At 45.7% G+C, this 20,788-nt stretch overlaps 1 protein-coding gene and 1 long non-coding RNA gene across 5 annotated transcripts in view; one reads left to right on the top strand and one right to left on the bottom strand.

Moving 5' to 3' along the window:
* LOC114597219 (uncharacterized) overlaps window positions 1–20,788 on the top strand; it is a 60,366-nt gene that overhangs the window by 20,081 nt on the left and 19,497 nt on the right. The window contains exons 2-3 of one of the 3 annotated variants that reach the window (XR_003706753.2): window positions 14,440–14,558; window positions 19,618–20,707. This is a non-coding gene — a long non-coding RNA (uncharacterized LOC114597219). Of the gene's footprint in view, window positions 1–14,439; window positions 14,559–16,176; window positions 16,596–19,617; window positions 20,708–20,788 lie in introns of those variants that run through there. The other 2 variants (XR_003706754.2, XR_013393267.1) reach the window with 2 other exon arrangements.
* Window positions 1,474–8,257, bottom strand: CHST3 (carbohydrate sulfotransferase 3). 2 transcript variants are annotated; one of them, XM_028729515.2, is made up of 2 exons: window positions 8,064–8,257; window positions 1,474–6,804 (listed from the first exon to the last, which is right to left on the bottom strand). In XM_028729515.2, exons 1-2 carry the CDS (start codon window positions 8,198–8,200, stop codon window positions 5,565–5,567), a joined length of 1,377 nt encoding a protein of 458 aa, XP_028585348.2. In that variant the 5' UTR covers window positions 8,201–8,257; the 3' UTR covers window positions 1,474–5,564. The 2 variants fall into 2 exon arrangements, with proteins under 2 accessions (XP_028585348.2, XP_028585349.2); XM_028729516.2 differs by having other exon boundaries at window positions 7,926–8,203.

Raw genomic sequence — 20,788 nt, 5'->3', positions numbered from 1 at the left:
AGCCCGTAACTGGGCTTATGCGCCATCCTCCTGAGCCAACTGCATCCTTTTACAGCACAGATGGAAGTGAAGACAGCATGCTGATTGAATCTTGACAGAAGACACGAGGGGGGTGCGAGGCTGTGTTGTTGGAAACCTGATTTTTCTATACTCTCTAGCAAGTCAAAATACCCAGAAGGTCAAAGCCTGTCTCACTCTCTCACAGACTGAAGATGTGTTCATCAAGTTTCCAAAAAAACAACCCACCAACCACCCACCCTTCCTTAAATAAATATACCAGCACTGAATGACGCCCTTGTGCTCAGGAAGGTAAAATGATTGGCTTAGGAGAAAATTGCCTCTCTGTGTCTATCCCCGGGCTAGCTAGAGTCGGGAGCCTTTCTGTGTGATCTCCTGAGAGCTGCCAAAGAATTACACCCCCTCCTATTCCTGGGTCTGCTCCTACCAGTGATTCTGGACTCCCACTTTTGGCCTGGACTCTTATCCCCCAGTAGATACAGCAAGACTGGCAGACACTGTGCTTAACCAAGCATCTCCATATGCTTGCACCATGTCAATATAAATTAAAATAAGTATATAAAAATGTCCGCAGCCTTACAAAACAGGAAGCTTTCTCAGCTGCCAAAGTACAAGAACAGGGGCTCTCTGGGGGAATGAACCCCATATTTGATATAGGGTTGGCCAGGCTGCAGTCCAGAAAACCTGCCTTTACCTTCAACCAGATGAGGTTGCTGCCACAGCATCGCCCTTCCTACACCAAGTCGCTCCTCCCTCCTCCTATGGGGCAAAAGCAAAGTCTTGCCTGGTTCGCCACCTTGCAGAAGCGAGTTAGGCAATGTTGCTATGACATCAAATGTTTTAATGATGAAGTGGGTTGTCTGGGCTGCAGCATGGCAGCCATACCTATTTTGCTTTCCGTGAATATATTTAAAGGATAGCTTGATTCTAGACTTGCCAGTCACCTGTGATCTGTAAAGTATAAATGCAACTAATGACTGCAATCCAGCACCCATTCAGGCACACTTAAGCCCCATTGGCTAAAATTATTGGTATAGCGTTACTGGGCAATGGATTATGGCTCCCCTGCATTTTCCGGTGTGATAAAACTATACAATACTTTTCTTTTTCATTTTAAGATCTTAAAGAAAAAGTCTGTATGCCATCATACTGTGAAGCCTCTTCTCATGTGACTGCAACCACGTCCCCCTCCTCAAACACACACCACCTTTTCATTGGCAAATAAATAAATAAATGCACCTCTTGCAGTGCAATAGGAAGAATTCCGTTGAGCTGAGGATACAGAACACATTGTTAAAAGAACAAATGGCTCTCCTTATCGTTTCTAAGATAGTTAGAGCTATTTGCAGCTGTGAGATTACAGAGGGAGAATAAAATGTAATTGTTTCCTGCCCAGTTCTTTCCTTTAAATAGAACCCTTCTCTCCCGTAAAAGATTCTTGCAAAAAAAAAACAGGAAGGGAAAAAAGACATGTTTTATTTTAACCAGAGCTACTCTTAATTTAATTGCATTTCTATTTATTGGGAAACATTTCCGAGTCTGTTTTTCTTTTGGTGCAGTCCCAATTCCTGCTAATAAAGTTATTTTTCATCTTCCCCTCCCCCCCATACAATAAATAAATAAACAAACCCACTGCACATTTTACAGCTAAAGACAGACAGAAAACATACAAAACTGGAACCATTTTGTAGATGTAAAGAAATTATGGCTGCAAAGCCACAGTTGTACTTTTTTTGAAAACAACAACACAACAGAATGTGAAAGCACAATTAAAATTAAGCAACAGCAGAAGCAACACATAGTGAACACAGTGCTGGCTGAAACTTGCCATAAACCAGAATAATTTCCAATGGGCATGGGGGCTGTTAAAGTATCCTACCTGCCTGTGGACTGGATATCTTGAGATTCAGAAGTAAAGACTGTCCATATTGTTTTTCATAGACAGAAAGTTCTCATAGCTATCCCAACACCTCTGTACTGTGTCCTTTGGAAGAGGCCATGTTTGGGCCATGCTTACTTCTAGTAATATTCAAGAGAGAGAGCAAGCTATGCTGCATCTGACCCTCGTCCTGCTTAAGACTGTTTCATAGGTAGCATTCTGCATCCACTGCAGGGAAAAGAATTTGCACCATTTGGTGCAAAGTCAGTAGAAGCGTTTGCTTTGCCACCTGTATGTAGCTTCCCAACCAAGGCAAAAAGCAAGCATGTGTCCTAACATCATGACAATGGCACAGGTAGCTTTTCATCAATATTTCCACGTGGTTTGGGCAGATTGTGCAGCTCCGCACCACACTAATAATATCTGCTAGTACATAAACCCAGAATTCACCTGAGCCGCCATGTGAGTGGATGTTGCAGCTGTGGATGCAACCATCCTGCTCTAGACCAGGTTTCACCAGTCTGGTGCCTTCAGACATTTTGGGCTAGAAGCAGCCGTGCTGGTTGGGGCCAATGGGAGTTGGTTGTCCAAAACATATGAACGTATATCAATGGAGCTTTCGAGTGATCCCAAAAAAGTGTTTTATGTATATACATCAATGCGCACCATTCAGCAGGACTCCGTTTCACTCTATGCCAAGTTATATAAGAGCAACGTGTCCCAAACTTGGGTCTCTGGCTGTTTTTGGACTACAACTCCCATAATCCCTAGCTAACAGGACCAGTGGTCAGGGATGATGGGAACTGTAGTCCAAAAACAGCAGGAGACCTAAGTTTTGGAAACACTGCAACAGAGCATGAACATTTCCCTACAGTGACCCCCAAAAGAGAATTTTGCTTGCGTCTAAGAACCACCCCTTCCCCACCACAGACAAGAGGGTTCCCTTCAACAGTGGGGCAGGTGCTCTCAATGCCTGCTGTGTGCAGAAGAACTCCAGATCCATGCGGACTGCGCCCACATCCATCTCCTTTGCCCATGGCGCTGTCCTGGACTGGAAATGAATACACAACCCTTGTTTAAAGGCTTCCCTGAATTACGACTGAGGGAAATTTCACACATCATAGGCATCATTTGGTAACTCGGCTGATCGCTGAATGTGTGAGACAGCGAGGATCAGTCACCACTTATCAGTCAGGCAAATTATCTCCACCGAAGACAGGTTAATAAGGGGAGGGTGGAGGGGAAAGAATAATTTGTGCTCATTTGCTGTACAGGTGACTGGTGCTAGTAATCTTGAGTGTGTGAAGTCATCCAACTGGGTGAAAATTAGCTGATGTGAACACCCACTTCCTCTGTGATGCTTTCTGTGGAAAACCTAGCTTTGGAACTTTGGAAGACATTTTGGAAAGAGTTAATGGCAACCCAGAAGCATTTTTCTTAACCTTCTGTTCAGCGGCATACTCTTTCTTTTTATCTTCTACTACACCATGGTATAAATTTTCTGTTTAGGTAATCAACTGTTTTTTCTGGGTGGGGTGGAGAGATGATATTTTTTTGCCGCAGCTGTGCAAAAATCCTCTTTCCATTCCCTGATCACTCACTTCATGTCAGGAAAATAGGACCGTGATGCATACAGTTCTATTCTGAGCGGGTTAAAGTAAAATGCAGTTACTTATTCGGCAATTCTCTCCCCATTCTCCCCCCCCCCAAAAAAAATAAAGCAATGGTCTTAAATGCCGTAAGCATTAACAGCTTCTGGCTGAACGACATTTGTTAAAAGAAAGAAAGAAACAAAAGGAAATGAAGGTTCTAATAATATATGACTCCATAGACATCTCAGCCAATTGAGATTGGAGATATTTTACCTATTACAGAAAGCAATTGTTTCTTTTTTAAGGTGTTAAATTAGCATTGCAAGAAAGAACTGTGACAACTGTGAAGAATGGATCAGAGTCTTATATCTGTCTCCACTCAGAAATGTGACATATCTCCTGCTACTCTTGGTATATGCCATTATATTACATCCTTTTGTATTCATGGTGACACAAGGCAAGGCCCTTTGTTGTTTTTGCTACCACAGCTTCCCCTCTGGCATATATATATATATATATATATATATATATATATATATATGCTCATCTGGAATAAACTCAGTATTTCCACCTTGGATGCTCAAGTCCAGGCAGGGCAAGTAAGTTAATAAGTGCTTCAGTTTGATAGCAGGGGCTGACATGTGCTAAAGATTCATTGGGTGGTTTCTTACTTGGTTGCATTCACTTGAAGCAAAGCAATGAAAATGTGAACCTACAACCAGAAAGGAATAAGAGGAGCTTATTGACGGCTCTCAGAGATCTTGTTTCTTGCTGTTGTAGAAACCATTTCCATTTCCTATCACTAAACCAGCTCCGCTAGCCTGTTGCTTCGTCCCCTCTGTGTTTTGGCAGGCCTGCTCTATACAAAACAACCCCTGCTCTGAAATTGCAGAGAAAGAACTATTGGCAGTTTCCAACCAGCACTTGAAAAGGACACAAAAACAATTATTGGAGGTAAGGAGGAGCAATCAGGGTGGGAAGCACAGTTACAGCCACAGCCTTCTGTCACCTTACAAGAAAGCAGCTATTGTTTCTAGCCGCCTCCAGTCGGCTGGATGAGATTCAGTAACAATTGATTCAGTGACAAGTGAGAAAACCAGACGGCAAGTGTTTGTTTTCAAAAATAGACTATCGGAGACCAAAACAGCTGATGGCACTGAGGAAGCTTGATCCTCAGGGACACAGGCTGAATGCTATTCCATTCTTCCTCTCCTCTCCCCTCGAATGTTGTTTTCATAGCCTGCTTTCTGTCTCTCTTCCAAGGGCTTAGGTGCAAAGCAAGACAAAAGGCAGCAAGCACACGAAACTGTCTGTGGTGTAGGCCAAAACCCTCTCATTACTGTCGGTAGAGCCAGCCCCCCCCCCACCTCCCCCGGTGACTGGTGTGATCCAAACGCATCTCCTCAAGTTTAAACAAGGCATTACTTTATCTGAGGGTCTCAAGTAGGAAACGTTCAAAACACCCTCTTGTCAAAAGGATGAACAAGTTTCTCTCCTCTCTTTCACACCCTCTCGCAAATATCAGCCCTAAATTTAAGGCTGCCTGAGGCGATTACCAGTGCAACAACTCTGCTTTTCTTACATCTCCCCAGCAGGATGTGAAAGCAATTTCTTTCCTTTTTCTTCTTCCTTTTTAATAACTTTCAAAAATAGAATATTTTCTCTCTTTGGGTGTTTAGTGAACAAATGCCCCAGCCATTAAGAGACAGGCCCTCCTCTGCTGAGGAGGATGTGAACATGAGGTAGGGAAAGCAGAACCCAGCGCTTCAGGCTCCATCCTGTGCCAGCTTCTGAACTCTCCTTCGTATTGAAGCTCAGCCACCTCACAAATCCATCAAGGGGCCTGGGATTTGAAAGGCAGGTGACGCCTGCTCCCAGAAAAAGCAGAAAGCACCTCGGTGCGAGGACGGAGAGCGCAAGGTAAGCAGAAGCACAAAGCAGGCTAGCCGAAGGCGTCCCCCCTCTCCACCCTTTGCGCTACACGCTGCTTCCCCTCCAACAATTCTTGCGCTCCAGCTTTTCCAATCTGACAAGAAATCTACGATGCGGAAAAATCCACCGGCAAAGTGGTGCCTTTACGTGACCCAAAAGGTCCTCCTCTCCTCCAGCAAGCTGACCGATCTGTTCGTAAGGGCCTCGGGGCTGCCGGCCAGCTTGTAGCCGAAGAGTTTCATGGCCGGGCTGCAGACGTTCTGCACCACCTGGGCGAGCTTGAAAGGGATGCTGAAGCGCCACTTCTCAAACTGCTCAGAGGAGTTTTTCTGGGTGGAGTAGATGTCGTTGCTGTTGTGAGGTGCCTGGGTGTTCTTGCGGATCCACTCCTCTACCTGCGGGGTGATGGCGACGCCCGAGAATCGGTACATCTCCTTGGCCTTCTGGAGGGGTGACCTGGCAATGTCCTCGTAGCGGACCAGCATGTAGCGGCCGCGGAGCCAGGCTGGCTGCCTCAAGCCGAGCTCCGCCGAGAGCCGGATGCTCTCGCAATTCCCCCGCAGCCGCTGCACCTCGTCCTCGTTGAGGGTCGCCGTGCCTTCCGTGGCCCACTTCTTCCACGTCTCGTACTTCCCGGAAAAAGCGACTATGCGGGAAGCCAGCACTGCCCGGGGGTCCCTCACCAGCTGAATGATCCTCATGTCCAAGCGAGGGTCCTCGACGAGCGGGCGCAAGTACTCCAGCTGCCGGATCCGCACCACCTTCAGCGCCATGTGCTCCTTACGGCGGCAGGCCTCCATGGCCAGGGTCACGTTGAGGGGGCCGCAGCGGCGGTTCTTGCAGTGGTACTTCTCAAAGACCTTCTTGACGAACGGTGTGCAGACGGGCTCCTCGCACAGGGAGCGGCTGGAGCCACGCCGGAACAGGAACTGGGTGAGGTGGTCCTCCGGGAACGGGATGATGAAGTTCTCCAAGATGTAGAGGTCGCAGAGGAAGAGCTGCTTCAAGACGTCCCGGTAGACAAGGGCTGAGCCCACAGCGTTGGCGCCTCCGGTCTCGAAGGACACGGTCCTTTCAATGTGCCACAGCGGCTCGAAGAGGTAGAAGATGTTGCCCTGTTGGTTGAAGAATTCCCCCACGAAGGAGGAGCCGGTGCGGGTGGTGGCCATGAGAAGAATGTGTCTCCGGGTTCCCTGAACAGGCGCTGGCAAAGTCCCCCCGAGCTGCAAAGTGACATTCTGAAGGTGGTTCCTGAGCTGGGAGAAAGCCGCATCCAGCTCGCTTAAGGACAGCAGGGAGCCATTCTCTGGCAGCACCGAGCCAGAGTCCGTGCTGTTGGCTTCCATCAAGGACTGCGGAGACTGCTTTAGTTTGTCGGACACCCTGTGAAGAAAGAGAACAAAAGTCACCCTAGCGAATAGCAGCAGCAATATTAAACATGCAATGTTTCAAAGGTTATTCCAGGCCTTAATAAATCAAGTATAGCCGCTGGTTCTCACCTACTTGCCAAAGGCCTGGGGTGGAGACGGCATTAGGCACCAAAATGTCCTGGGCTTGCCCGGGGTGAAGAAAAGTTTCATAGCAGGATGCTTACCTGCTAATTCTAATATTCTGACTGAACCCCTGAGAAACCTTCTAAGGAATCCCTATATCCCCCAGAACACTATTTGCAAATCGGTGCCTCGGTCCAAAAGCATAGTCTGTGTGTATGTATCTCTTCGGCAAAGTCAACACAAGTGGCATGGACAAGTGGCAGCACAACCAGCCAGCCATTCACAGTTTGCCACCAGAGGCTGTTGCCCTGCCATTGTAACTTTCCATAAAGCCAGCCTGGGCAATAGTGATCTTCTGTTATAGGTTACCTGGTAGCAAAAGGGAGTGTTTGAGAATAGAAATGCTTGTCTATGTACCACAGTAGTTACCTACCATGCTTGTATAAGCACTCGGAAGTGTCAATTATTAGTGGTCTATGGAAAGTGTAATAACCACTGTCTGAGACGGCTTTCGACACAAGTAGGATGACCCAGAGGGCGGGGAGTACCACAACTTTGCTTTGCATTGCATTTAGATGGCCCCAGGTTCCAGGTAGGGTTGAAGAGAGCCCTATGTGAAACTCTTACCAGTCCATGTAGACAACGCTAATCTGGGTGAGCCCAGTGACCTCACTCAGTATAAGGCAGTTTTCTATGTTTCTGTGTGGACTGGGATCCTATCTGTACCTTTAAAAGCTGTTCAGAAAAGTGAACTTTTACAGCTGCAGCTTGTCAAGCAAGAGGGAGAAACGGTGCGCTTCGTGAAATTCCCTCTTGCCCCTTTCTAGGCGGATTCTGCTAGAAGGCTCATATATATATATATAAAATGAAATCAATTTGTATGAAACCAATTCCAGCCATCCATTGCTGCCACCCATCCCTGTGTGGGGCATGATGTTTAAAAGAGCAACCTGCCTGCATTCCTGGGTAAAGAGGTAGCTTAATTCACACTGGGAGGCAAGAAATATTTACCTTGTTCCAAAAGGCCGGAGAGATGGTGGTAGCAAGTTGGGACCTGCAAAGGTGGTAAGATATAGCTGCAGCCTGAAGGCTACGCTAGGGTACAGAGAAAGCCTCTCTTCCAGCACAGCTCTCCTTTCCCCCTCCTACCTTGAGATGATGTTGTTCTCCTTCTCAATAATGACAAGGGCTACCACAAAGACCAGGAGGATGGCGTATTTGCTCCTCATCCTCAGGCAATGCAGCAGCTCCCAGAAGTCTTGAGGTAACGGGTGCCCTTTATCCATGGAGAGAGAGAGTGTTACGTTCGATGACTTGCCAAAGAAGGGCCTTTCCCCTTTGAGGAGAAGTTCTTCAAACTTCCCCGTTGTTCTTCAGCTATCTGGAAAGCATCGTCTAACGTTAGGATGCCCTGCAGAGAGAGAGAATGTGAGAGAAATTGCACGTGTCAATAAGTATACTGTGTGCTTAGGAGCATGTCTGAACTGCATGCAAAATTCATGCACTTTCAAATTGGTTCTATCTGGACTTAATGGGCATTAGACCGCTGTTCTTGGCTCTGCCGACAGAGGAGATTCGTCCAGATTGCTTCCAAAGGATGTGTCATCAAGGTCCCTGCCCACCTTCAGGGGGAAACAGGGTAGCCGCAAGAAGGTTGGGGCTGTGCTGTTGCCTCCTGGAGGTACGCACCACCCTCCCGTGTCAGTGGGAGACCTATCTCCCTGGTGGCTGTGTCACCTGGCCTCTCCCCTCCCCCTAAAGCTCCTGGCTCACACCTACATTCACTTGGCTTCATCCTGCCCCTTGCGCCTTTCCTGGCTTAAATTTGGGATGCTGCCAATTTCCGTCTCATGATTCCAACTAGGGTGGTAGGACAGCATCCTAGCATGGCTCCTCCATCCCTCGGCACAACCCAAGCAAAGACCCTGAGCTCCTCCAAGGTGGCACTTCATGATGGAGAGTGTGCACAGGATTTGTGAAACTTCCTTTCACCTCAAGTGATCAGCAGAGAAAGAAGCAGGTGCTTCCACATGGGGTGTTTATTATGGGAGCGGTACTTATCAATGCAAGTGGGGGTTGTTATTGTTTTTGCAGGATCTGCATGATGTATTTTTCCCTCCCCACCCCCAATTCAATCTTCATATTTGCTTTCCAGGACAGCTCCAACCAGTTAAAAAAAAAAAAAGCCTATTGCCAACTATCCATTTGCAATATTCTCAGTGACCAGATTGCATATTAAAAAGCCATCTGGAAGCACCCACAGTTGTCTGAGCTTTCCTTCCCGAGATTCTGTGCCAAGCAATGTGATCCAGTTCTGGCTGGCACCATTGCAAACTGTAAATGGGGGGAACTGCATATCTTAACACTCTCTCTCTTTCCCTCTCTTTCTCTGTGTGTATTATATGTATGCATTTAAAAATATTGCATATCAAGAAGAGAACTTCTAGCCTACCCTGACTTTTCTCCCGACACTCTTTCTTTCTTTCTTTCTTTCTTTCTTTCTTTCTTTCGACTGGGAGTGGCCGCCGGGACCACATAACACCGGTTCTGAGAGATCTGCATTGGATCCCAGTACGTTTCCAAGCACAATTCAAAGTGTTGGTGCTGACCTTTAACGCCCTAAACAGCCTCGGTCCTGTATACCTGAAGGAGGGTCTCCACCCCCATCGTTCAGCCCGGACACTGAGATCCAGTGCCGAGGGCCTTCTGGCGGTTCCCTCATTGAGAGAAGTGAGGTTACAGAGAACCAGACAGAGGGCCTTCTCGGTGGTGGCACCCACCCTATGGAACACCCTCCCTTCAGATGTGAAGGAAATAAGTAGCTATCCTATCTTTAAAAGACATCCGAAGGCAGCCCTGTTTAGGGAAGTTTTTAATATTTAATGCTGTATTGTTTTTAACACTCGATTGGAAGCCGCTCAGAGTGGCTGGGGAAACTCAGCCAGATGGGTGGGGTATTAATAATAATAATAATAATAATAATAATAATAATAATATTATTATTATTATTCTTTCTTTCTTTCTTTCTTTCTTTCTTTCTTTCTTTCTGAGCAGGGTGCTTTTGGGGGGTGGGCAGGAGGGCACAGGGGGAGCATTCCAACATATGACCTTAAAAGCTGCAACCAGGTTCTGCTGATTGTGTAGCTTGGTGCCTCAGCCTCTACTGCCTTTTTGAGGACTGCCGGTCTCATTATTTCCCCCCAAACATTCACCCCTCCACCTTCTCACCATGTCTGAGCTATTTAATGCTTGGGTGCTATGTGGCAGTTTGCAATGTAAGTTAATCTTAATGTGTACCGGCCATCTTTCTCCAAGCAGTAAGACAAAGGTGCATAGTTTAAAGGCACGAGGAAAGGTATATATCAGGTTCCTAGGCAATTAATCCTAAATATTTTCCTAGGAAGCAAGGCTGGCCCTCGCCCTGGAGCTTTCAGCGCTGGGAAAGGGCTAGAGTGACAGCAGCAGTAGAAGTGAAAGTCCCACCTGTTGCTCAACAGAAATTGATTATTTATTCATCATATCGGCTACCTGCATTCATGGCCCATGGGCACCCAAAGAGAGATACTCTAATTACAAAGGCATAAAGCACTGGGCGACAATGAAATACGATTAAAAAAAAAATCCAATAAAAGCAAGTTCAACCGTCACATAATAAACAACAGTAAAAAAAGAGAAAGCAGCAAGCCTGACAGCAAATTTCTTGTATAAAACTAGCCTCCAGATAGCATCATCCATCAACCACCAGCAAAAGTTTAAAAAAATCCCAAAAACCTTTCACAAAAATGTATTTTCTTGCCAGTGGAATGCAGCAGGGAAGGGAGCTAGGTTAAGGCTCTATTTCAGAAGCATTTCTCATGGTGTGGGTGCTTGCTCCTCACTCTTAACGAAGAACAAAGTTTCTCCCCCAGATAATAGGGGCAGGAAGGAAATAGTCATCTATGCCATAGATTCTATGAACCTCCTTTTTAAGAATGGCATCTCTGCCAATGGGAGTTTTGAAACAGCTCAGCAGGTGCATAAAAGAAAGAAAGAAAGAAAGAAAGAAAGAAAGAAAGAAAGAAAGAAAGAAAAAGAAAGAAACTTTATCCACATAAGATTCTCCATACACATTTTTGGATTATCCTTGTAACGAAGTATAAATATTCTGCATTATTTCTTAATGTAACTAAATAAAATTATATTGAAGTTAATGGAGTGGTGAAACCAAACCAAACAGGCAAAGCAGATTTTCACCCAGTTCATTTCACGCCTTTAAGGCAAACTTTTAAAAAGCAGCAAAGGTAAATAAAGAATGTGCTGGAGAGGGAGAGTTCGCATACATTGCTGAAGGTATTGCAGATACTACACAATGGGTACCCGAAGTACTGTGCACTGCTGTTGGGAGATAGTTCTAGCTTTTCCTTAAGCACAGCTTGGAACTCTATAGGAAACTTGCAAACCTGGCTTGATCAGAGAACTTGGCGTGCCACAAAATCTGGACATTTTGTATCACAGGCAACGACAATTCTAAAATAATCGTATTTGTAAATTTATTGTCTTTACTCAGCTAACAGTGGAACTAGACTCTTATCTTGGATACTGTGTGTTCTCTGCATTTGCTGAGAGAAAAAATGTATGGGCAGAAGGACTGACACGGAAGGATGGCTGTGAAACCTACCCTTCCTGCCTATCCTGTGCCCATCAATTGTCCTTGCAAATGCAGGGGGTTAACTTTCCATTTTAGACCATCACCGTGAGAAAAAACAACAATTCTCTAGGGGAAGTTTTTTTTGGGAGCGGGAGAGAAAAACATTTGGGGACTGTGTTTCCCTCATATCATGCAGCCCCACCCTAAGACCAGGGGTCGGCAAGGTTTACCGCCTGGGCCGGTCCACTCCCGTGGAGATTGCTTTGTGGGCCGGATCACATCTGCGCAGACGCGATTTCTGGCACCACGAAAGCCAGAAATTCTCTTTGTGGAGAGAATCAGAACTTACAGGGTTAAGAAGTTCTGAGTGACGTCTCACATTCTGAGGCGTGGTTTAGTACACAGAAGGGAGTGTTCCTGTGTCTCACTGTTGGTTCCGTCCGCAACGGAGAGAGAAGCAAAGATGTGTGCTCTGTCTCCAGGAAAGATTTAAGAGCTGTTTTTCTACACGAATAAAGACCAGAAACAGATAAGAAGGAACGCTTGCGTGAAGCCTGATTTATCATACACACACGCACAGCAACAGTCTCACGCTGCGTGCACTCTGCTACAGTAGCTGACCGGAGAGCTGAGGGAAGCGCGTGGGCTCCAAATATTCAGCTACGTAAATATCCGAATAAGTCACCGCTCCAAGCTGCACCAGTTTAGTGCAGCGCGCGGGGACTCGCAAAGTGGTCGGCTCATGGGCCCTTTAAACGACCCCCGTGGGCTGCTTGTGGCCCATGGGCCACAGGCTGCCGACCCCTACTAAGATAAATCAGTGGGAGAGAGATGGGACTCCCATTAATTAAAGTGGACACTTCGCATCTTGCTGCACAGGCCTGGGAATTGTACGGCACTCTGGTATCTCCCCCATGTGCTGCCTCAAACCATCAAGGAAACATCTGGGGCTCTCGGCATATGGAAACCCTGCTTCTACATCAAGGGCTTGAAGGCTGCTCTGTTTTGCTGCGTGAACAAGGCTCCAGCTCGGCAGAGAGAGCAATAAAAAGAAAGCAGGGGGCCTCCTCTTCCTTGCAACCTCCATCCTCAGCTGCTGAGAGCATCCATCAACCTCTGCCCCCTTAACATCTCTCCGTTCCCAAAAATAAATCTTCCCCAAAGACCCCTTGCTGCACTTCCCCTCTGGCACCAGGCCCTCCTGGCTTTTCAGACTCTTGCGCTCCAAGCTCTAAAAGGCAACTGTCTATACTCTGCGCAAGCAGAACTCGCTGGTCCCACCAACTGTTTATTTGCAGAAGCCCAGAGGCTTCTCTCTGATCTGCAAAAGGGGAGGTGGGGGCCTCGAACCTGGAAAGGGAATCCCACTGAGGGCAGGAACCACCTCCGACTCCTTAAGAAGGGGCTGAATGAAACACACGGCACTGGGCCCACGCTCTGCCTATTCGGGGAAAGAGCTGGGTATCTTTGTCCTTCTTCCTCCACTATGGAATTGGAAACACCAGCCCAGTACGATCCATCTTCTAGAATGCCCTGCTAAGTGAGGAGGGCCAGTCTTAAATAAATAAACAGTAACTCTCTGGTAGCAAAGAGGTCATAAAAACCGACCCTTGTTGTGGGCAAGCACTGGTTAAACGTGCCAATGCTCTGATGTGCACACTAACTTGGTGCGAGCAGCTATGGCTTCAGAATTCCAGCATTTGCTCGCAAATCCAGGTGTTAGCTCAGTAGGGATATGCCAGGGATTGGTTGGATGCAGAGGAATAGTGGGAAGAACCCGCTGGGGAACCACCAAGGGAAGAAGGCTCAGAGCCTGGGGATTGGGACAACGATGGTGAGTGGTCAGAGGGAGAAGACAGGGAAGAGGAGGTGGCAGAAGCTGAAGGGGTAACAGGGCACAGAGAGCTGGGAGAGTCTGTGGCAGAAAAAGTCAGGAGTCGGAGGTAGAAGCTGAAGCAGGAGGGTGGGAGGAGGGAGGCCAAGAGGCAGAGATGAGTCAGGCTAGTGAAAAGCAACAGGTGTCTCTCCCTTCCCAGAACCAGGAGAGGGCTGAAATGGGTGGGGGAAAGACAGGCACGCAGGCACAGTCTCCAGTTGCTTGGAAGAAGCCCTGGAGAGGGGAGGACTTACAAGGGTTTGGGGAGGCAGGGGCTTTTAGACTCAGCAACTGATTTCATGGAGTCGGACCTACCCGCTGCTGTGCTCATTAGGCCTGAAATCCAGCCAAGTCTGTGAAGATCATGTTTCTGTAATAACAAGCTTTGAACTTGAGTAATTTACTGACCGGTTTTGCTCTGGGACAGGATATTTGGGGCAGCTGGAAAAAAATGTCATAATCAAATGCTGCCATTTCTTTTAACAGTTGCGCAAATGAAACCACCTACAGATTATTCCTGGCAGGAGCTTGCGTATGTGTAGGAAATTAAATATATTTAAAGCTAGGCATAAACTCTAATAATGTGGCCTATATATCACCAGTAAGATAAAAATTCAATGGAATCCCAGTAAGATTTTTGTTTTCAAACCCAGCTAAAAGGCAGCCAGTAGGAACGGTCGCTGCTTTCCAATTGTCCATCAATCTATCATAAACAAGAACCACCTAACAACTGAGCCTATTGCCATGGGATAGTTTATCTAGCTGCCAAAATCTGCCTGCCAAGGCCTTAAATGACCAGTCTGTCCTTATCGGTAGTGAAGCGAAACGGCCCCTTTATTGCTTACACAAAGGTTTCACAATATTTCAGTGTTTCAGAGTGAGGGGCAGAGCCATTCTGTAAATATTTGGATCCCAGAACAAGTGTCTCAGGCTGGAGAAACACAATCCCACCCACCCACCCTGAGAGCGGAAGAGATGGTGCCAACACCATGTATTCCCACCCTATTTTTGTCCCTGTGCAGAAGCTGCTTGACAGGAGGTGATGGCCCAGCAAGAGAAATGTGTGTGGAGACCAGAGGAACCAACGCATCACAAAACACTTCCACCCCTCTTAAAACTATTGCCTGCCTCCAGCCTCAGGGTACGTACTGACTGTTGTAAATGATGTTGTGTGTGACAGGAATCCAACTGCAAACAGATTATTAGAACCCTTTCTTTAACATGCACATAATCCAAGTTTCCTCCAGGGGTCCATGAACCTTCATCCTGCTTTTTCACGAAACTTTGGCACGGGTTGCTTTTTACTAATGAACCCCTCCCCCTTTCCAAAATACATTTGGCCTGCCTTTGGGTTTTGGTACAGAATCACATGACTATAATTGAAACCCATGCACTTCTAACCAGGAACCCAAGCAATAAATAGATTCTTTATTCTTTACTTTTTACATTTTAAACCAATATTTATACATAAAAGTCTCGGGAAGCGGTATATTTCGTCCCAGAAAGTGGAGGGCATGCTCAGGCCAGATGTGCTATGCTTATGGATACCATATGTTTAAAGATGACAAAAAAATATGTTCTGGAGATTATGCTGCTTGTGTTATAAAGTGGTATCTTCTACAGCAGTTATAAAGTAGTATCTCTGAAGTGGCATATGAATAAGAGTAAGGCAATGTCCTACAACATAGCAGTGGCTGGAGGGGGCTGGGACTCTAATTACAGTGGTACCTCGGTTTACATATGCTTCAGGTTACATACGCTTCAGGTTGCAGACCAGAAATATTACCTTGGGTTAAGAACTTTGCTTCAGGATGAGAACAGAAATCGTGCAGCGGTGGCACAGCGGCAGCAGGAGGCCCCATTAGCTAAAGTGGTGCTTCAGGTTAAGAACAGACCTCCAGAACGAGTTAAGTTCTTAACTCGAGGTACCACTGTAATCATCATTTTAGGTAGGGTAGGAAATAGAGGCATGTACTGTTCAAGCCCTGCAAATAACATTCAGTCTTTGGATTCGCCAGGCCTGGTACAATGACCGACAGCCTCCCTTTTTGACCTTGATTGTAACTATCATCTGCTTCCTGCACTTGAAACCCCAAGCCTAACCCTAGCCCCCAAACTCCATCTCAGAGCTAAACTAAACATTACATTAAGTACATTATTTGAAAGTGCACTTAAGATTTTCCACTTCTCTTCCTTAGCAGAAAGCCTGTGTGTGTGTGTGTGTGTGTCCCTGTGCTGATACAGATAAGGATCATAGCACTGGGGCAGGGGAGGAGAACACACTTCCCTCACATCTCCCCACCCTCAGGTGATATTTGCTCAAGTGCAAATAGCAGCTGCAAGGGGCATTTTCCATCGGAAAACAGTAAAGCGGAAAGTGGTTACTCCTCTCCCCATCCTACGTGACAACACAATCCCAATCAGGACTGCCCTCTGCCCACCATGGCTGCTGCTGCTGGCGAGTTCTAACTCCATTTATAAACAGTGTGCTTAACAAAAGAATATGGAGTTTGACTGCGAGGTCCGCCAGCCCTAGGCCCGAAAACGGCTGTCACAGGTGTGGATTCAATCATGGCAGCCGTGACACAGTGAGAAACAAGCAGCCACTTCAGTCTCCAAAGGGGAAACAACTACTCTTGAGCACTCAGCTAACAGACAGGCGTTGCTTTGTGGAGACGCCATTTCCTTCTGTTATTTGAACACAGAAAACAATAACAAAACGTCCCGTGTCCCCCCCGCATGTCCTCTTTTTTTGGCAGGTAAAGGAAGATAGAACTCGAGATTAGAGGCCTTCTCACAACTTTCAGTTATTCTGCCAATTCAGGGTTTGGGAGGGGGATATTACTTGTGTCATACAGACACACAGGCTGCAATTATTTGATCCCACAAGGCTTACTTTCGAGTAAATACACATAGGCCCCAGATGTCTCTTTTCACAAAATTAAGACTGAGAAATCAGGAGAGAAGACTGCTGAATGTGTTCTCAGCTTCTCTTGTAAAACACAGGGCTGAGTGTTGCGCTTCCAACCTGCACTATTGGCTCAGATATGTTATTGCCATAAAAATAGTAATTTGCCAAGTAACCGAGTCTGGAGGCTTATGTTTCTCATTTAAGACTCAGAACTGTGTGCTCTGTGTTGCTTTTAACTCCCAGCTGTCTGCTTCTTACCCTGGAAAAATATGGATAAAATTTTCTAGTTCTAAATACGCACCCACCCACCCACCCAATGTTCTGCTTCTAACAATGCAATCGTCCACACCTTTCTATTCAGAAGCAATTTCGACTGAGTTCAGTGGGACTAACTCCCAGGTAAACAAGTACAGGGTTCTAGTCCCATTCCATTTTTTAATTTGTATACCACCTTTCAATGTGGTTTTGCAGCCTCAGTGTTTTTTAAGACCGGTATCAAAATACCCAGAGACAACAATGAACGTACTGTTAATTCTGGCTTCCGAGGGACAACTGGTGAGCAGATTTCTGTCGCCAACAAACCCCAGCCAGTGTAAGGAAATGTGTTTAATTTATTTATGAGAAGACTTCTACCCTGCTTTTCGCCCATAAAAAGAGACCCAAGGCAGCCTAACAGAATCAAAATTAAAGGAAGTCAATAAAAATCAATGCAGAATTAACGAAAACATAGAAATACCACAGATATACATAACCCCATCCTCCATAAAGGCATAATTTACCAGCAGCCAGACTATCCAGTCCCCCCCAAAAAACAGCACCTTTATGGTGGTTAACTAAAAGTGGACAGACTGGAAAACAGTGCAGGTCACACGTGCAAAATGGGAGTTGCCTGTCTTTCAGAATACCCAGTATAAAGTCTATGCATGTCCTCACAGCTGCTTCACACAGCGGTCACGTTTGTCATGGCTTCTCTGGTGCCACATCAATATTCTCTAAAACAGCATCATAAAATGCAACAGGCAGGTGCATGTGAACATGTGCTAGACACAACCACTCAGACTCCCTGCCATGTGTTTAAGACCACCATTCACATTTTATGCATTTGCTGTGGGTAACACAAATGTAGCTGAAAAACAACAATGCTGCTATGTGAAGTATGAAGTTGAGTGTCAGTATGGGCTGGATGAGGATACGATACAATAAGGAATAATGAACGAGACGCCCACGGGTAAATTAACGTGGAAAACAATTGACTTCCATATGGACAGTCAAGAACCAGGGTCATGAGGCTGAAATGAGCGCAAAATCCAGGTGAAGCAGCTGGCAGCTCATGGTAAGCTGAATATTAATTTAACTTGGGGCCTGTAGAGAAGGGTTAAAGAATAAAGTCAAAACAAACCAGCAAAAAATATATATACAAAAAATATATATCTATAGTCTTGCCAGAATACTTCTAATTGAGGATGAATTCCAAACCTAGGTCTGTTACCGATCACTAACTTTTTCTTGTGCTAGCTACCTCCCAAAAGCAACTTTAGCTTGGTGCTTGCACTGGGAGCCGGATGAAGAGTTTGCTCATCACAAAGCTTTAAGAAATCCGGATCGTTTGAAGCCGTCCTTACTCCTCCGTCTGTACGTGCCCTTTCAGTTCAGAACTGTTGCTCTGAGCCAGACTTTTATAGTAAGCAGGCTCGTTGACCTCTGTCTCACCACAGGCTTCCTCTTAAAAGTCATATTTCTGTTTATGAGCTTTTCTAAGGACTGTTAAAAGCCTACGGTGGCTCACAAAGCAATATGGTCTGCAGTTTTCATTTGAGACTTTGCTTAAGGATGCTCTTCAGAATCGCTTTCATCTCAGCAGGGTGGGAAACATCATGGGGCAAGCAACCAGGAGCAGACTTTTCATTGTGTTGCAGGCCATTTGAGTGTAATATTTAAATAGTATATAGCTCACAGAAAAGCAAGTTGCTGATGACAGATTTACTTATTTTTGGATTATTAAAAAGATTGGTTCTATTTGCACCATGCTGGTACTTTAATTATCTGATTTCTGGGCTGTGCAAAATCCACTCTCTCGAACAAGGTTTCCCAAACTGGGGTCTCCAGCTGTTTTTTTGGACTACAACTCCCATCATCCATAGCTAGCAGGAGTAGTGGCCAGAGATGATGGGAATTGTAGTCCAAAAACAGTTCCCAAGTTTGGGAAACCCTCCTCTAGAACAGTGTCTGTCAAACAGTGGGACAGGACTCACCAGTGGGCCCACTTTCAGGCAAGCCTTGGTGCAACAGCCTGCTCTGTCCCTCTTCACTTGCTTAACCCCTTGCCTGCCGTTGCCATAAGCCTTCCAGCTGGACCAGTGCCAGAACCAGCAACTTCTTGCATGTTTGAGTAAAGATGGCCAGGAGACAGAAGGGCTTTGGGGATGAGGAGGGAGGAAGCTTCTTCTGAGGGGAAAGGGCCCAAGAAGGCGTTGAAGGAAATTAGAAATGGAATAAGAAGCTAAAATAATATAAACAAATAAAATTTTGATATTTATTAGAAACAAGCAAGCAAAGTGGGAAGAAAGAGGAAGGGGATAAGAGAGGGAAGCTGTTAAAGGAAGAAAAGGGCCAGGGAGGAAAGAAATTGGTGGGGGTTCAGGGCAGGGGTGGGGGAGAAAGAGAGAGTGAGAAAGGCACAAATTGAGTGTGAAAGGCAAATGGGAGAAGAAATTACAGGAAACGGATAAAAATACTTTGGGATGCACATCAAGGCGGGAAGGAGAAAATATAAAAGAACAAGCCTTCTGTATGTTGAGGCTCAACTCTCTGGGCCAGCAAATTCTGCCTAAAATGGGGGTGGGGCAGCTGTCACAAAACCTCCGGAGCTAATGTTTGTATTTAGCTTGAGGAAAGCTAGGAAAGTGACGTGGCAAAGAATCTAGTAATTTCCAAGGCGGGTTAGATAAAAACTGATTACCAGTAATTGCCAGCTGATTGTGCCAAGCTCTGCCCCCAGTCTCCAATGGGCCATGGGGGTAATGAGTTTGAAAACCCCTGGTCCAGATGATACAGCCCAAGGAATTATTGTGCATGGGAATCCAAATGGCACCTCTATGGCACTAAAACGAATGACTTGCTCTCTTTGAACCTCATCCTACCTAGCAGTAAGGTCACCTCAAATAATATCCCAGGGGCTCCCCCCTCCCCTCTTGATTTCATAACAAAACAATACCCCAAAAAAATGTACCCAGTCAGCTACCTTCCCCTGTAATACACAGGCTGCACTCTTTTTCTAATCTCATTTCAGAATTCTAAAACTGTATCCTGGCATCAGAATCCTGAACTTTCCAGAATCCAGAATCTGTGAACTTTTAAAGCTAAACATAAATAGTGCTACAAGGCTGGAAACGAAGTGGGAGAATATGTGTGATTCATGCTCCCTCTCGCCATGTCCCCGTGTCTTATTCAAAGCCTGGAGGTGCACTTACAGGGGAATAAGTCTGCACGCTTTACACAAGATGCAAAAGCACTCAAACCTCTGCTCACTTGATATCTGCAGTTGTCCTATGTCAGATGGTGGTGGCATTTCCAAATACAACTAAAGGAGCAAAACTACTCAAGAGCTCAAAGGCTTCTGTTGTGGAGAATGGAAAGCACTTTCATTGTGAAGAAGCATCGTTGGGGAAGTTGTTCTTCAGTAACTTTACTTCTGCTCAACCTAAATTCTAAATTCCATGTTTAATATCTGCTTTAGGAATCCCCCCCTCACTGCACCAATAAAAGCCAATAGGTATATTACATTCAGAACATCATTTCATCATCAGCATACCCTCAAATGATTGCTCTGAAGTGGTACAGCCAATTATGGATTATTGCTTCTTTACTGTCTGATTCTTACTCATTACATCATGGGAACATGAGCCAGAGGAATCCTGCCAGACATTGCATCAGACAGGATTCTTAACCTCAGACTGAAAGTCCACACAAAACAAAACATATTTTAGTATTCTACTAAAGCTTCCTACATCCTTTCTCGGAAGAGGAAACAGCCCATTGATGCAAACAAATAATACAGAGTAAGATGATGTTTCAGGACAAGGAAGATGGACACAAATATCTATTTAATTGGATTAGCTCTAATTTGGCCAGGACTGGGAACCTGTGGCCCTGCAGATGTTGGATTCCAATTCCCATCAGATCCTGAGAGCATGCTCAATTGGCAGGGACAATAGGAGCTGCAGTCCAGCAACATCTGGAGAGCTGCAGGTTCTTCATTCCTGAATCAGGTCATTTAAGGTTGCCATATTTCGTTAATCAAAAATATTTTGATATTATTATTTTTTTAAAAAGCATTATTAGTGGATACCCTACAGGACTTGAACCATGTGTACTTTCGCCTTTTGCAACTTCAGTTTTGCAACTGAATCAGGTCAATTAGGGTTGCAATATTTCGTTAATCAAAAATATTTTGATATTAT

The sequence above is a fragment of the Podarcis muralis genome, chromosome 6, assembly GCF_964188315.1.
Source record: "Podarcis muralis chromosome 6, rPodMur119.hap1.1, whole genome shotgun sequence".
NCBI classification, from domain to species: Eukaryota; Metazoa; Chordata; class Lepidosauria; order Squamata; family Lacertidae; genus Podarcis; species Podarcis muralis.
This window is presented reverse-complemented; position numbering and strand designations above follow the sequence as displayed.